Source organism: Amblyomma maculatum, chromosome 7 (assembly GCF_055883805.1).
Source record: "Amblyomma maculatum isolate TAMU_Amacu chromosome 7, ASM5588380v1, whole genome shotgun sequence".
In the NCBI taxonomy this organism is placed as follows: domain Eukaryota; kingdom Metazoa; phylum Arthropoda; class Arachnida; order Ixodida; family Ixodidae; genus Amblyomma; species Amblyomma maculatum.
The window spans coordinates 88252908-88269721 of NC_139350.1; the positions used below are offsets into that span (position 1 = coordinate 88252908).

A 16814-nucleotide genomic window follows, 5' to 3' on the forward strand; every position below is an offset into this window, starting at 1 on the left:
AAAAATGGCCATTCTAGGATCTAGAATGGCAAAAGAAAATTAGAAAAGAAAAAGCGCTTCTTGCTTTATACAGTCAACTCCGAAGAAGGTGCCAAGTTGGCCCTCAAACATCAATGCCTTAGTTGGCCAATAGCATTGCGCTAAATGCCTGAATGAACATCAAGAAACTACAAAAGAGCACTTGCACAAGAGTGAACAATGCTCCAAAAAGCATGAACAAAGGAGAAATAAAACGATGCTACTGTTTAAGTCTTCTTGGGTCTACAATGGAAATAAAGAAAATGAGAAAAGGATACCCCTTGCCCTATTCAGGTAACCCGAGAAGGTTGCGTGCTCGCCCTGAAGCATCAGTCCTCTTCTCGAGAGTCAAGACTCTTTATTTGCTTTGAAAGTGTCACTGGTTGACGCTAAGACCATCAGTCCTCTTCACGACAGTCAACACTCTTTATTTGCTTTGAAAGTGTCACTGGTTGATGCTAAAACCAGATTTCTTTTAGAGCAATTAATTTCCCAGATGCCATCTTTGAAAAGCTTTTCTCCCCCCCCCCCTTTTTTTTTACATTCTCCTTTCACAGGCGCTACTGCTTACATGGAGGATACGTCATGAGCATACACTTCGAAAAGGATTACGGTGCAAAGAAGCCACTAAATTACGAACACGCACACATGCAAGGTAAAACATCGTCCTGTACACACTACGAGCCTGCACGTCCGTGCGAAACGGATACGTAGCAAGGAGGTCCACCGCCGTTAGCTCACACGTGAGAACTTAGGTTGTCACAGGTCACCAGTTTTCGCTGCACAAAGCTTGTTCCAAACTGCTTGCGCTCCTCTTATGCTGCCTCTTTTCCACCGTACAAGTTCAGGGCTAGGAAGGCATCGACCAGCATGCTTCCTAACCGAACACCAAAAGGCTGATGATGAGAAACAATCACACGAAACAGTCAAAAGGAACAGTCACGCCAGCCATGACACCTACACCCTATCGCGGTCCGATGTGTCACTAGCTGTTGATCGAGCTTCTTCCATCTGCTTCGTGATGCCCTCGAGCTCAGCCAATTTGGTGCTGGCGTAGTGGTGGTACATCTTCTGTATGCCGCCTGCAATTGACATCTTCATGCCGATGCTGTAGCGGAAGGGGTAGTTGTTGTTCTTCACGGCACGTTCGTACAGACGTTTCAGGTCGCGAATTTGCTGGTCAAGGAACATAATCTGCCGGCGGGTATTGTGCAACTTTTCCCGGATAGCAGCCGCACGACCTTCCAACGTTTCACTTTCGCTTACCGAAGAATTCATCGCTGCGACGCCGGTGTTCCCGCTGCTGCTCTCGCCACACTCCGCCTTGGGCGCTGCCATGTTTTGATGCCTGCTCGGCGAGAGTCTGCAACTGTAGCCCAGCCGCCTGCGGTGCGCTCGGCAAGACGACCAAGGGCCAAGAAACCAAGCCGTCGGCACCTTGTCGGTACCGCCAAATAGCGTCTGCTGACGACGGGTTGATTTGTGCCGCTCAGCAGCCACTTCACAGCACTTCAGCCTTAGCTGCTGGTCCGGCCACGTGCAGGAGTAACTCGAATGGATGGATGGAATATAGGAGCGTCCCCTTTGAATCAGGGCATGATTTTTCTCCCTATATTTTAATTATTGTTTTACATTGGTTTTGACTATACCATCATTCTATTTATTAATTTTTTGTTTCTACATTACTAACATAATGTCACTTCTCTGCTTTTAAACCACCAATCTTCCAGTCGCTTTTTGCTCCCCTGGTATCCCTCCCTGGCATCCGGCCACTGGTATCCTCTAAACCCATTGTTTACTTCCTCCATGTCTAAACAGTCTAAACCCCAGAGCTTCAGGAACAGTGACTGCGCCTACGTCGACTTCCGGATGGATACCATTACCACCATTTCATTCGAGTATAATATGGTCAATTGTTTCACTCATGGAGGAAGGAAAGAACTTACGAGAGGCCCTGACGTCATTTTTTTGAAGCCGGTGCGGCCACGCTAAAGTCTGGATTCTAGCCACTGTAGTGATGGTGGCCCACCCTTTATTGCAGGTCGCCGGTCTAACTTCACAAAGCTAAAAGCGTGGTCATATAAAAAAAGAACAGCACACAAAAAATTACTGTAGTTGCGGCCGCGTCACAGGTATGTTCCTCCCTGGTGCTAGGATATAGGCACCGTGCAGAAACCCAGGGGGCAGCAGTCGCGGTGAACAGGCAGCGCCACAAGTGAGCGCCGGAACAGTTTGATGGGGCACGGCCGGTCTAGAGGGAGAGCGCGCTTCTCTTCTCTTACGGCCTCACCAATGTTGATTGCATAATTTTTATTTATGCTGTCCTGTGGTCTATATTTCCCTGTCTACGATAGCTTGTATAAGCACTAGTACAATGCAGAGAGTAATCAAAAGGAATGGAGCGTTTTAATGGCGCATTTACTATGTCTTGCACATTAGTTTCGCGAATTTACCTTGACAACTTTTTTTTTTGCTTGCTTGCTTGCTTTCATTATATTTTTCCTCCCTCTCAGCTCCTTCCTTTTTTTCTTTTCCTTCGCTGTCCGCTTCGCCCTACTCGGTAGATGTGATTCAGGAGATGCCATTCCATACACTTTATTCATTAAGTTGTGTTAATGACATTTCGATGTCTACTGAGCTGTTGAACCTCGAATGATAAGATGTTGCTCCATGCGATACTGCTCAATCGAGACTGTAAGAAAAATTAAGAAAAAAATAAATGTTATTGTTTTTTTTACTTATTTGTGGACGCTCTGAACAGATCTTGCATTCATTACATGCCATCTCTCTCCAAACAAGTTGTCGAGCGGCTGGCTGCCGCCTGTTAACTTCCCCTGTCAAAACTTAATTTTGTGATAGAGGACTTGAATGGTACCGTTAAAGAGGCATTAAGGATCGTTAAAAAAACGAAAGAAAACTAGCATTCAAGTCGGGATGAGGCAGGAAGTTCTTTCGACGAAAAAGAAAATTAAGCATGCTACTATTCTGACATGTGACAGACAGGATAACATGCATGTGTATTACAAACTTTAGATCGTTTGTGCAGTGCTGTAAGGGAGTTTCCATTCTCATAGCTGTGTCACTGTATCAGCGACCGCGTGCAATCTGCCATCTTTTCCTTTATCGTCGAGAAAAGTGGCAACCGCCTCACCAGAAAACAGCTAAAGCTCTTCAAAATCCGTCTGCATAATATAAGTAGTGCCTGCGGCATTTTCAGGCCCGGGTAATCGCATTCTCAAGTTTTCAGGCTTATCGCTTTTTTTAGGCTTTTTTTTCTTCTTCGAATACAGCTTCATTCATTCCTATTCTTCTCCCATATTCGTCCCGTCCTTCTCGGCTGCTCGATTCCCCGCAGCTTTCTTTTTTTTCTCACCCGTTCGATCTGGCCTTTCTGAAGCTGTACCACACTTGAGAGGAGGGGCATTCACCACAATTTTTTTTGTATTTTCTACATTTTTACAGTATTTTTTACGCCACCCACCCTCCCACCCCCTTCGTTTTTTGTTCGGCCTTTTGAAAACCAACTGCGCGCGCTGCTCCTGTCGTCTTCCGTTTCGCGTGTTTCAAGCCTAGAAATAAATGCCCAGCGGGCGGCCAGAGCTTGTCCTTGTCTTTGCGTCTTGTGTCGTATGGCTCTCGCATTGTAAGTGCACGGCCGCTCGATGGAAGCGCACTGGGTGCGGCCTGCTGCGTCACGCCGCCGTCAATGGTCAAGAGCGTCCTAGGGGAGTTTACAGTTGCGCTGGCTATTTCTGCTGAGGGCGCCACTGTTCGGGGACACGTCGCCGCCGGGGTCTCCGGCTCTGAGCGCGCGGTTTGCTTGAATTTTAGACGCGTTTGCCTCCTGTCTGCGGGGTAAGCCAAAACTTTTTTGTGTGCGCGTGTGCAAGCACGTTAACGTTGAGACCGGATGCGATTGTTTTTTTTTTATGACGAAAGCCGTTCTTGGCTCATGGCGCGAAAATCTGTGCGCAGAAGCTGTGGCTGTAATCTGTGCACTGGTGTGTCAATCGCAAAAGCGGACGTCCAAGGAGGGAGATTAAGAATGAAAATGATTGATGGTGATAGGTAATCAATAAAAGTTATAAATAGTCATTGATAGAGGTAATGATTAATGCTAATGACTAGTAATGGTTAATAATGACTAAAATGATTTGTAATGATCAGTATATAACACTATGACATGTAATGACCGCAATTGATTAGAAATGAGTACAAGTGCTTAGCCATGTGTGGTAAGGACTAAAATAGCTAGGCATGACTCATCATTACTGCTAATGACTACGAAATGACCAATATGTGAAAGAATGGGAAAATGAGTAACCTGCTTAGTTATCAGTGGTAAGGGCTACAATGACTACGCAGGCAGACTCAACATGACTGGAAACTACCAACATATCAAACGACGACTTTAAATGACGTACTGTGGCAAACGATGAGAGGCAAATGATAGGACATGGGTAGGCTTTTGCCGTCCTCCGCTTAAAAGACGTCTAGAAACCCTCAAATTTTATCTGCTGAGCTCGCTTCAGACAAAGGCAGTAGCGAGGAATGGAAATGCACTCGCTTCCTCAGAAATGAAAGCGGCGCTGATGTTAAAAAGTCCAGATACTGAAGCATAATGCCCTATCAGCTGCCATTGAATTTGCTACAAGGGACAGCAGATTGGACTTGATGGTGAATAATTATAGGTTAACAGTGCAAACAACGTGACGGGAACACAGGAGAAGAGGACGGCACAACCGCGCTAGTTGTGTCGTCCTCTTTTCCTGTATTCCCGTTACGTTGTTTAACCTATTTAGTTACCAGGGAGCTGGCCAGTGAACTAGGATTTTTAACGCAGATGAACACGATGAGTCAGCACCAGGAGCTTTTATCGCAGGTTATGTTGCGAGGACATATCATAAAACGGTACGAAGCGTTTATTTTTTATATAAGCATACAATTTGTTCTAAACTTTGCCGCGCTAGTCTGAGTGGCCTTGCAAGCAAAGGGGCCTGTGCTTACAATATTTGTTAATACTCTTGAAATTATTTGAGTCAACGCGAAAAACTGAAAAGCCACGTTCCACAGAAAATCCGGCGCCCGCTCTGTTGGCGAAAAGTCAGAAAAATTCCTTCCTGGTAAGAGGCACGTTCGTTGGTGATATGGCCAGACATCTTTGGCGCAGTGAGAACACATGACATGATCAATGTGGCAGGAGCTGCCAAATCAGAGAGAGTCAATAAGATGTAAGGGTGAAATGGGAATTATTGAAAGTGGGACCCTTATATCCCAAGTCAGGCACACTATACTCCTATAGGGCACGTTCGTACGGCTTCAATAAAGAGGGGCTTTATATAGTTATGTGTAAGGTGCTATTTCATATAATGCGGTGGCTTAAGGCTGCATTATAATGATATGCGACAGAGGCAGCAATTACGGGATACGGTGAATAAGCAGGTAGCAAAGTGTGGGCACTCTAACGAGGCTCCTCAAGGAGACTTAGGAACCCCACGTTTTGTTTATCACTACCAGGTTGTTGCTTAATTTATGCGATATTTGGTAATGGTTTTGAGGCGACATGTCAGTGGTGCAAAAGCCTGTTGCAGGAAATATGAGTCAACTGAACCAGTTACAGGTTGATGAAAACCAAGGACAATGGAGGCTTGATGTACCCCGCAAAGGAAGAAATCAAGCTTTGTCAGCTTACGAGCACCTTCATTAACAGGATGATGAAGTCTGAAGAGGTCCGGCGAAGTAGCAAGCTGTGTAAACTTTTGATTTCGTACTGCAGTACTGCATTTATGGTTCCGCAAATGGCGGTAATCACACTTTTATGCTGATGGTACAGTGTAGCAACTTTTGCTGCTATACATGTATTCATTACTATTTTTGAATTTTTTAACTGCTGATTGTACTTACAATTACTGTGCCTAAAGGTTAAAGGTGTGGGAAAGGTTATACCAGAAACTGAAATACACCTAAATTGAGCAAATGCAACATACATTTCGGGGCCACTTCAGCACTGCTGTTAAATAAAATATGCAACAGCATTTAAGACCCATGTATCCTCATCCCTGTAGGTTTAGTTGGCTACTTGTTTATTCACCGATCTCTTAGTTTGTACTTTTATCACACATACCAATTTGTAAGTCCACTAAATACCACATTATGTAAATGCATTCCCAACTCACACATCTGACTTGGGATTCTGAAAGGCAATAAGTTTGATTCTCATGTCAAAGGAGCTGCTTGGGTAGGCAGCTGGACCATACCAAGGTTCCCACATCACACAGACCAATATATCCGGTCATAGCATCTGCCAGTCATCCTTGTCGCCCAAATTGCCTTTTTTGGGGAATATGGCCGTTTAATGCAGTCACATTAAATTAGGCGAGGGCTTCAACTCTTGTTACATGGCAAGAATTACTGCACACACTTTTGTTTATGCCCTTTTAGTATGCTGCCTCACCATCCCAGTAGCATAGAGGCACAGCAATAGCGTATTAAGCAGGTATCCAAGGTAAGAATCTCAGTCCTACAAACGTGTCACCTCGCTGTCGAACACAATTCTCTTTGAAGGCCAAGATTGCAATATTTTAGTGGAGTGATTAACGTTAGGCCGGAGCGGTTGCCTTGTGGTAGAGCATCGGCCTCGCATTCGGGAGGTACGGGGTTCGATCCCCAGTGCCGCCGGGTACCCACTGGTTCCCAATGGGTACAAGATTTCCCCCTGCCTGGTGCTCGGCTCTTTTGGGGTGAAATGCTTGGGAAAAGTGACCATGAACCAAAAATGTTGGTCCAAGAAAACAAAAAAGCATTACATGAGGTGATAGTATGGGTTAAATATCCCACAGCCAAGGGCATTGCAAAAAGGAAAGCTGCTGCTCCTCTGCAAAATATTGAATTAAACCTCTTTTATGCAATTCAACACCGCCCACTTTGCCTTTCCATCACCTTGCCCTGTCTGCCGTTCCAAGCATCATCATTGGGCTTACCTCTAGTAATTGTCTACGAAACATACCTGTGAACATTTCTTACTTCAGTTGTTTTGCAGATTTTTTCCTGTCTCAAAAGGAATAACAGAAATACATGTGGTTCTATGACACATACAGTAAATACTTACATTTCTAGTTAGCAAACAAAAGGGAAGTAATGCAGAAGGTAGGTAGTCTAAACAAAAATGTGTGTGTCAATATGTGTTTTAGCACTAGAGTGTTTACTACTCTAATCATGTGCATTATTAATGATCGAAAAGCCACATAAGTAGGAATACTTTATTTTAACACACAAGCTATGGCCAACGTGTGTGTTAATTGCCATTACGCTCGTAAGTTGAGTGCAGACTTGTGAGTGCAATGTTGAGCCTTGTGAGTACACAGGGAGCAGTCAACTTGGACCAGGGAATGCCATGCTTTGAAAGGTGAGCAAGTGTGATCTCTCGACTAGCACAAGGAGGTTATATAATACTGCTGGAGCGGAGGTCCCGCGTACCCGCCTATGCGACCGGGTCAAGCCTGGCGGCGCGCCCAGCGGACATCTTGCTCAGGGCAAAAGGCGCTTGCGCGGCTAAGCGCTGCGTGGAGAGATCAGGTGGCTGAGGCTTGGAAGCGTTCGCTGCCGCTCGTTACGACGATCAAATTATTTTTCGCATTTAGGGGACACTTAAGGTTTTATTTTTCTCGGATACATTGCCCCGCGGCACTTTTCTGGGCGGCTGCGTATGGCAGGTTCCTTGAGGGAAATCTTTGCTCACGTGCCGCCACCAACTCCGCGGCGGTCCATTCAAATCGGCAGGCTATTTTTATCAGCTGGTAGAGTACAAAAAAATGTTTTCTGTAAACAAGAACACTCACGATGACTAAGAACGACAAAAACAAAATAAAACTTTATTTTGTTGAGTTTTCTGATTTTACTCGTTGTCACTCTGTCTGCGAGCAGCTTTAGTATTCGAATAAAAACTGAACAACATAACTGACTGACGCTGCAGTTATCTCTATAAGCGTCTGTCAAGAACAAAAATGATCTGAAGAATGGGCCACAACCAGAGGTCTATACTAAATATAGTCATATATTTAGCGGGCTGCAAGAAATGGCGAGCTTTTTCATGCGTCTGAACAATTAATGGAAAGACACTGATGACTACAGGTAAAAAAGCGTGGATATGCTTCACTGGTGCTTGAATATTATCTCTCTGGTGAGCACTTGTCTCACCTTGTTTTTGCAGTTCTTTTCATTAATCATCTTTGCGATGTGATGGACCCTGATGTTCAGGTACAATGTTAGCAACATTTTTGGACAGGACGTAAATGATTATCGAGGGGGTCGCAGTCCAAAAGGTGAGGTTCAAGCTCACGAAACAGCGCCGGCTCAAACATAGTTGTCACCACTTCTGTCAAGATACTTTGACATCTTATATGCAGGGTTTTGACATCTTTGCACTGATGTTGAACAAGTTGTATGCCCTTTTCACAATGTTACATATCTTTACGACATCCTTGGATGGTGCAACGAGACCGCCTCGGCTTTTTGCGGCTACCAAAGCCGGGCACTCGGTCGACTCTAATGCTATGCAGCACTCCTCACATGAAGTCGCATCGCGCACTCTACGGGCCACAAACCCTGCTATGTAGGGAACTACTGCTCGAGCGAACTCCGACAGGCTCTTTGGGAGATCCACGCGATCTGCATAGTCGTGATCGTCATGCAAGTATGGAAGTGGCAATTTCAACTTCATATCCATGGCCACAAGCATAAAAACACAAGCATTTGTGGCTTCCGGCAAGCTGCCGTTTTTTCGGCCCCTAATAAGCTCAATAAAATTTGTTCAGTGGTAGAAAATAAGTCCCGTAATCCTAATAAATCTGTAGCGTCTTGTGCTGTTAAACACGATAAAAGATTTGTGCCGTGCTCCAAAGGGGTAGTTTATAAAATTCCCTTGTCCTGTGGTCAGATATACATTGGGCAAACGGGACGATGTATTAACACACGTCTCAGAGAACATCTCAACTCATTAGAATCTAATCGCTCCACTAATCTAGTTGATCATTGCCGTGAGTGTCAATCCTGTTTTCCGTCTTTACATTATACTGACATTTTGTACAAACACCCCGACCAGTTGACCAGGGAAATCATCGAGGCGTATAATATGGCCAAGAAAGAAAGATTGTGTGTCAGCAAACCTTCCCTGCTCCTGCGTGACTGCGAAGTTGCATATCTGGACATCACATAGTAACACGTGCGGTCTGGTTTTGGTGTTTTATTGTTTTCTGTACCTTATATAAATGTGTTTTCTGCGATTAAATTTTAGTTGAGAGTCAGCGCCTGTTCCTGTTGTTTCTTCCTGTCGTCCCCGTTTGTTTGCGCTGTTTTTTTGGATGATGTATCAACAACTCGCCCGCTTAACTATCCTGCCGTCCGAGGTTTCAATTCCAAGGTCCACATAGCCAAACACTTTGTGGCCCACAAGTTGTACAAGCTTTTTAATAGCCATGTCGTCAATCAGTAGTGCAGCGAGCAGTGGCTTCGCTCTGCTCTGCACTATATTCTTCAGGAAGGCAAAAGCTTCAGAGGTAAAACCTGGCTCGCCGTTAACTGACATATTCATAAGCAGCTGGAGAGTAGTAGTGTAGTGTCAGGGCGAATGCACGAAGTTCTAGGGGATACTTAGCGTGCGTTTTCTCCTGGGCTAGTGCAAGAAGCTGCTGAATATCAGGTGAAAAGGTAGCTTCAAAAACCTCAAGGCCTTTCTCTGAAAACAGTTTTTGTTTCTTCAGTTCATCGATAAAATTCTTTGAATCGTCACAGTGCTTAGATAACCTTCGTTTGGACTGCTGCAGTATATTCACTTTTTTCTTCAACTGCTGAACCTCATCACCTGACTGCTGTGCCTTGTGCTTGTACCATTCTTTCGTCGGAGAAGATGGCTCTGAGATGACTTCTGTTGCTTCTTCGTAAACTGCAGGCAGAGGTGATGGAGTCGGTGCCCGGGACTTTGGAGGAGCTTGCTTTCGTTTTTGCTGTCAGGAAAAAAGTACGTTCTACAACGTTACATATGTTGCTCTCTTCATATTTACAGCCGTGTAAAGTAATTAATGAACCAGTAATGAGACAGCTGTGAGGCTGATGTATTAACATTTTCCGAGCTAAGAACTGGAAGTAATTCAAAACATTATTCGTACTTACTGGCTGCCGAAGATAGGCTGGGAACTCCGGAAATATTGTGGAAATGCTGCCTGCTCGCAGCCTCGTTGTTTGTCCTGTTCCATCGAAACAGCTAGCTTCGCAATGAACAGAATACAGCAGTTTTCTTGGGTGTCCAGCCAACTCGCCGCACTGCGCGCTCCCAGGCTGCACGCTGAGCGGCATCTTTGGGAAACCTGTGATTCACGAACAAAGGTCCACGTACAGTATAAATCCTCGGGCATGTCTTTAACAATGCCATCTAGTGCTCCTACGGATTCGTGCTATAGATAAAGGGTATGATGCAATAGCGTTAATAGCTCCCATCTTAGGCTTCCCTCGTGGTTCCTCTTTCCAAGCAAGTTGTAAGTCGTGTCCGGCGTACTTACACATGAAAAGTTATTCCCGGCGTCTGCTTCACGCGATTGGCACAGTCGAATGCAACGCACGAGCCCGCCATCACCTTCCGGTAGGCTAGAACTAAAGCGCATGCTAAACTCGACATAGCACTATAGCCGCGCGCGAGCTTTCTGCCCTGAGCAAGATGGCGGCGCCTCGGCTTCAGCGGTTGGGCGCCACTTCCACTCCAGCATTATTATATAACCTCCTTGGACTAGCATCAGTCACGTGCAGGATCGGCTGTCATGGGGAGAAAAATACAAAAGTATGCAAGCTCACAACAATACATTGTATTCTTTATGCTTTCTAGTACCTAGAAAAATTTTCATGTGAATTTTTTGTAGTGCGGTTATTTTTTCATTGTTCCCGTAACTTATGAACAATTTCATTTATTTTTTGAACTAATTTGGCCAATTGGAAAAATAGTTACAGATTGGAAATCAGTGCAAGAAACTAAATTAGAATACCAGGTTTTATCAAATTTGTTGAAAAACGTAGGAAACATAGCTTTCAGAGCCATGTCCCTCTTAAAAGCGACCAGTTTGGCCATGATTTCAATCCGTGAAATAGCATTCAATTAGAAAAAAAATTATGTCATCGGATTTCTTGCGAGGAGGCTTTAATATTTAGACACAGCATGCAGCAAAAAATAACTGATTAAAATCTTGACGAAATGCAAAGTAGCCAGTTGCATGCGTATGTATAATCTTCACGCCATGCCAAAACTGCCGTTTATCACCTACGTCAAAGAAAGAGAAAGGCAATATTCTTCTCGAATCAATGTATCTGCGAACTGGAGGAGACGGCAGCAGAAGAAAGACTAGAAGCTCAGGCGGCGTGCCCGTCCTGTGGTGTGCGAGAGGGGCTGTTATATCATAGCTCACAATAGTACCGCCGCCAGGGCCAGCACGTGTTCTGGCTTCAATGCTTTTCGCTGATTCTTCATGTAGAAGACCCCCCCTCCCAAATTCCCCTGTCGAGAAAGATGGCGCCGCTGCGGCAGCGAGACTGTACCTGTGCCTGAGGCGTCATGAGTGTTGAACACCAACCTTGAAAAAGACCTCAGCTCATTAAGCGTTTGAACGTTGCCCCTTACCAGTGGTTCGAGGTTTCCAGTTCCTAGTCTCCAGTGGTATACAAAACTGACCATATGCGGAAGCGCCTTATCGCAGACCAGACTGTCTGTGCTCACTGATAGCTGAAACAGCCTCATCCAGCACTACTCTGTAATTTATTAGGCGAATGCACGTGGTGGAAAATGCGCAGCGTCTGGGGCATTAATCCACGCTGCATCACACTAGCGTGACCCACATATGGCATTTTACGCTTTAAAACATGCAAGAATGGTGTCTAACTGCTGCTTTTCAGATACCAAGGCGAGTAATTTCATATATTCGTTTGTATCGTTCAATGTGGCCGGCGCACGTCTAATTGTTCACAACACTGATTGACTCTATTTAAAAATTGCTCTTTCAAGATTTATCTTATTGCATCGTCAAGACGATTTCTAAACTCTATCAAGCCTTTGTGGCTATTTCAGTTATGAGGCGTTCCAATCCACAGAAATGAAAACCATACCCACGTTTGGTTTTCAGTTTTCTCACGTGAAAAAAAAAGGGGGGGGGGGGGGGGGGGGGGGGACTATGTCTCTGGAGCAATGGTCCCAAACCGGCTCAAGCTGTGCGGGCGCCGTAGCAGAGGCATCCGGATCACTTAAGCCCCCTGGGGTTCTTCAATAAAACTGCCATCGTTAGGTATATGCCTGCCATGCTTTCAGCTTCGACCGAAATGCTGTCTCCAATTAGGATCAGACTAGGGTATCCCAGCTCAGTACTCGAGAGCTTTAATGACCAAACCACCGCAGTACAGTAATAAGTGAATAAATAAGCTAAGACGACCAAACGTTTTTCTCAGAGCATACCAAGGTTATTTCATCCGTTTGCAGCTTCAGGATCGCTCGGAGAGAGGTACTGAAATGGTACACCTGTTAATAAATACCACACTTATAACCCTAAAAAAAATTTGGAAATAAAAAAGGCGGCAGGTTGTCCGGCTCCGTGCTTTTGAAAGCATAGTGATGTCAAATGAAAGTTCACGCAGATTAAGTGGTCAACACCTTTTCAAAAATGAATGCTTACTAACTGGATACAAAGTCTGAGTTTATTTTAGTTGGAAATTAGAACTGATGGTAATGCATTGGAAACATTAGCTGAAAATTTTGAGCTGGCGAACTGCATCATGCAGCTCCGCGGGCCGTGCGCAAAGATCGCTGGCATAAAAGGATAACCTCTAATGAGCGGAAAGAAAGTGTTCGATGTTAGTTCGACGTTGGTGAGAAGATAGTGGATGGAGTGGAAGGGCTGCATGTCCCATTCTCAGCAAGGGAAACTGGAATGCTTTTTTGCTCGTCAAGTGAAGAGGATATACTTTATGCAGGCATTTCCTCCGCTACGAATTGGGCACCACCGTAGGCAGTGTACACCTGGCCAATTCTTTAACAGTACCGCACGACCGTTGACTGCCCGGCGCTGCTGCGCCGGAAGGTGCAGTAGATGACAAAGCAAGTCAGTGCGAGGGCCTGCTCACAATTCTTGATGCTGCAGTAAGTCTCGTTTGCTACGCATGTTTGATTAATGTGAAGCAACCCTGCTACAATCAGCTGGTAGGCATATCGGAGCCCGGAAAATCTGTCACTGTTTGTTTTCAGCCGAAATATCTGCATATAGTGAGAATAACATTTTCAAAGTAACACACATTTCCGATAAAAAATCCAACATGCCCAATAACTCTTTTGCTATCGTTACTTGTGAAAAATTATTGTCGCGAATATTAAATATGCACACACTCATAACTTAAAAAAATATTCCCTGAGACAGTATCCGCAAATAGAACCAAGGACAAGTGTAATAATTTGAATGTTACAAAGTAGAACTTGTTGCTGGGCTAGTTGGTTCATGACCGTACGGGAAAGTAAGCGCAAAAAAAGACAAACACAAGAGAGGAGACAGGACAACGCGTTGTCCTGTCTCCTCTCTTGTGTTTGTCTTTTTTTTTTTTTGCGCTCACTTTCCCGTAGGAGGAATGTTACAAGTTTGCACAGAATGAAGCCGCAGGCACATAGCAGAGTGCTCCCAGAACTCGGATATGAATCTTGATTCAAGGGGTTGCTGCTAATGGAGCAGAACAGCCAAGCAGACAGCACTTGCTCAAGCAGCCTGATTACGCCTCCCTGCTTGTTCCCTTTCCTGATGTCCGCTTTGCTTCTGCTCGGACAGTCGACGCTCGCGCGGTACTGTTAGAGAATTGGCAGGGTGTACATTCTGTGCTGCTTGTCTTGCAAGCCATTGATGCCAATCTTGCAGACCTCATTTTATCTTTCACAGTGGTTTCCAAAGCTATAAAGTTCTTGCAGCAACTTTGTCACACGCACAAAAAAGCGACACAACCAATCTGTGCAGGAATATCATGCGTTAAAGAAGGCAGCTTTACTAGTTTCTCACAGCGAAATGAGAAGACAATATAGCATGGTTTGATATTGCATCTCGTGCAAACATTTGTTTTTGGAGCTAGTCTTGTTTCCTTATCCTGAATCAACTGTTACATTGTACACTGTTTGCAATGCATTAATTGCAGCTAAGAAAGAAAGGCTGCGAACTACAAGCTGGACACTGCAGCTGCAGGGATGCTTGCTTTTTCGATTCATTCATGCACACCATCCAAACTGGTGACCTGCGCCCAAGCATGTTCCCCATTTAAAACAAATCACCAGTACCGGTGGCACAGCAATTGTTTTGAAATTAAGTACAGGGCTCACCTTGTGGCGTTACAGAGCATATGCTGCCTCCGCCTTTCATAGTCCCATTTGTTCAGCCTCAGCAACCAGCACGCACATGCTAGACTCCAGAACACATATCAGGAAGGTCCCTGCGTACCAAATATTAGACGTCAGCTTATAAGCGATCTTCACACACAAAAAAAAAATGAATTTAAGACAACTACACGTTGATGCGCTTTAAACACAAGGCAAAGTCGCTTACCTCACCGTAATTAGAAAGTGGCCCTGCATACATTTGACAATGCGTAGTCATGAAATAAGGTATTAAATTATTCTACACCGCGTCATAGCAACGAAGGTCACACAAAATGATAGTAAGTCGCACAAATGGTTAGTACTTCGTGGTGCATCGAAACAAAAGCTTTCCACACAGGCCTATGTGATCTTCACCTTTCGTGCTTCTACGCGTTGTTTGGTCATGTCCTAGTATCCTTTAAAGTCCCTTCATCAGCTCGGAGACGTTACAATCATTAACTATTCACCCAGATTGCTAAGGAAAGTTTACCCAAGTTTCCCGCTCTTTTCAAGCGCACGCAAGACTGGTAGTCAGGCGTGTTTTACATGACTGCGATTTTCGTGCGGTTGGCTTAATAAACGGCCTAATAATGGCCTAATAAATATTTAATTGCATGTTCCTTAGTGTGCGTTGAGCTTTCGATTGAAACTTTCAATAATACACCTTTGGGACATTCGGGCCCACTGCCGGCCAAGCAGGCTCAATGGTCGTAAGATCTCTAATACAACAGAACATTTGGGCGCAGAGAAGTTGAAAACTAAATGACGAACTCCAGACAGCAGGAAATGACTCAATACGTGCATACTGAAATAGCTAAAGAATAGAAAAAATTGCTCACGTAGCGTACAACACGAGAGCGCACGGCTGGCTCGGCGGCACAGCTGCCACCATGATGGAGGACGACCAGCCATTTTGCTACTAAAAACAACCATCTACCTACAAAACAACGAGCCGGACGTGACGTCATTTCTTAAACCGGATGCGACGTCATGGGTTGCAGCAGACAGCGCCCTAGGAAGTCTGAAACACCTAAAGCATAACCATAAGCTAAACCGTAAGCTATCCGTAAGTTAAACCGTAAGCATAACCATAAGATAAACTGTAAGCATATCCATAAGCTAAACCGTAAGCATATCCACAAGTTAAACCGTAAGCATATCTATAGGCTAAATCATAGACATTAGCTAAACCATAACCATAAGCGAAACTCTTCGCTTCGAGATATCCATGCTTAACCTCAACTAAGCCCCAGACATTTTTTTCTTGTAAATTAATAGGTTTATAAGAAACGAAAGGGAAAATTAAGTCAAGGTCATTTGAAGGTCACATTTAGTGCCACACAAAGGCCGGCTCCACCTAAGCACAGTGAAGCTTTCGCTTCAAGGAATTAGGGTGACAAGGGACAATAAAAATGGCCCTTCTAGGATCTAGAATGGCAAAAGAAAATTAGAAAAGAAAAAGCGCTTCTTGCTTTATACAGTCAACTCCGAAGAAGGTGCCAAGTTGGCCCTCAAACATCAATGCCTTAGTTGGCCAATAGCATTGCGCTAAATGCCTGAATGAACATCAAGAAACTACAAAAGAGCACTTGCACAAGAGTGAACAATGCTCCAAAAAGCATGAACAAAGGAGAAATAAAACGATGCTACTGTTTAAGTCTTCTTGGGTCTACAATGGAAATAAAGAAAATGAGAAAAGGATACCCCTTGCCCTATTCAGGTAACCCGAGAAGGTTGCGTGCTCGCCCTGAAGCATCAGTCCTCTTCTCGAGAGTCAAGACTCTTTATTTGCTTTGAAAGTGTCACTGGTTGACGCTAAGACCATCAGTCCTCTTCACGACAGTCAACACTCTTTATTTGCTTTGAAAGTGTCACTGGTTGATGCTAAAACCAGATTTCTTTTAGAGCAATTAATTTCCCAGATGCCATCTTTGAAAAGCTTTTCTTCCCCCCCCCCCTTTTTTTTACATTCTCCTTTCACAGCCGCTACTGCTTACATGGAGGATACGTCATGAGCATACACTTCGAAAAGGATTACGGTGCAAAGAAGCCACTAAATTACGAACACGCACACATGCAAGGTAAAACATCGTCCTGTACACACTACGAGCCTGCACGTCCGTGCGAAACGGATACGTAGCAAGGAGGTCCACCGCCGTTAGCTCACACGTGAGAACTTAGGTTGTCACAGGTCACCAGTTTTTGCTGCACAAAGCTTGTTCCAAACTGCTTGCGCTCCTCTTATGCTGCCTCTTTTCCACCGTACAAGTTCAGGGCTAGGAAGGCATCGACCAGCATGCTTCCTAACCGAACACCAAAAGGCTGATGATGAGAAACAGTCACACGAAACAGTCAAAAGGAACAGTCACGCCAGCCATGACAC

The 16814-nt window shown here is 44.7% G+C and overlaps 1 protein-coding gene across 1 annotated transcript; it reads right to left on the bottom strand.

Annotated features, from left to right (window-relative positions):
- Positions 1–975: 975 nt before the first annotated feature.
- On the bottom strand, positions 976–1357 carry LOC146183904 (uncharacterized). The gene has a single exon (XM_084608767.1). The coding sequence runs from the start codon at positions 1354–1356 to the stop codon at positions 976–978; it is 381 nt and encodes a 126-aa protein (XP_084464893.1). The 5' UTR covers position 1357.
- Positions 1358–16814: the final 15457 nt, after the last annotated feature.

Coding starts and splice junctions, on each gene's coding strand:
- LOC146183904 (XM_084608767.1), bottom strand. CDS start 1,356: ATGGCAGCGCCCAAGGCGGAGTGTGGCGAGAGCAGCAGCGGGAACACC.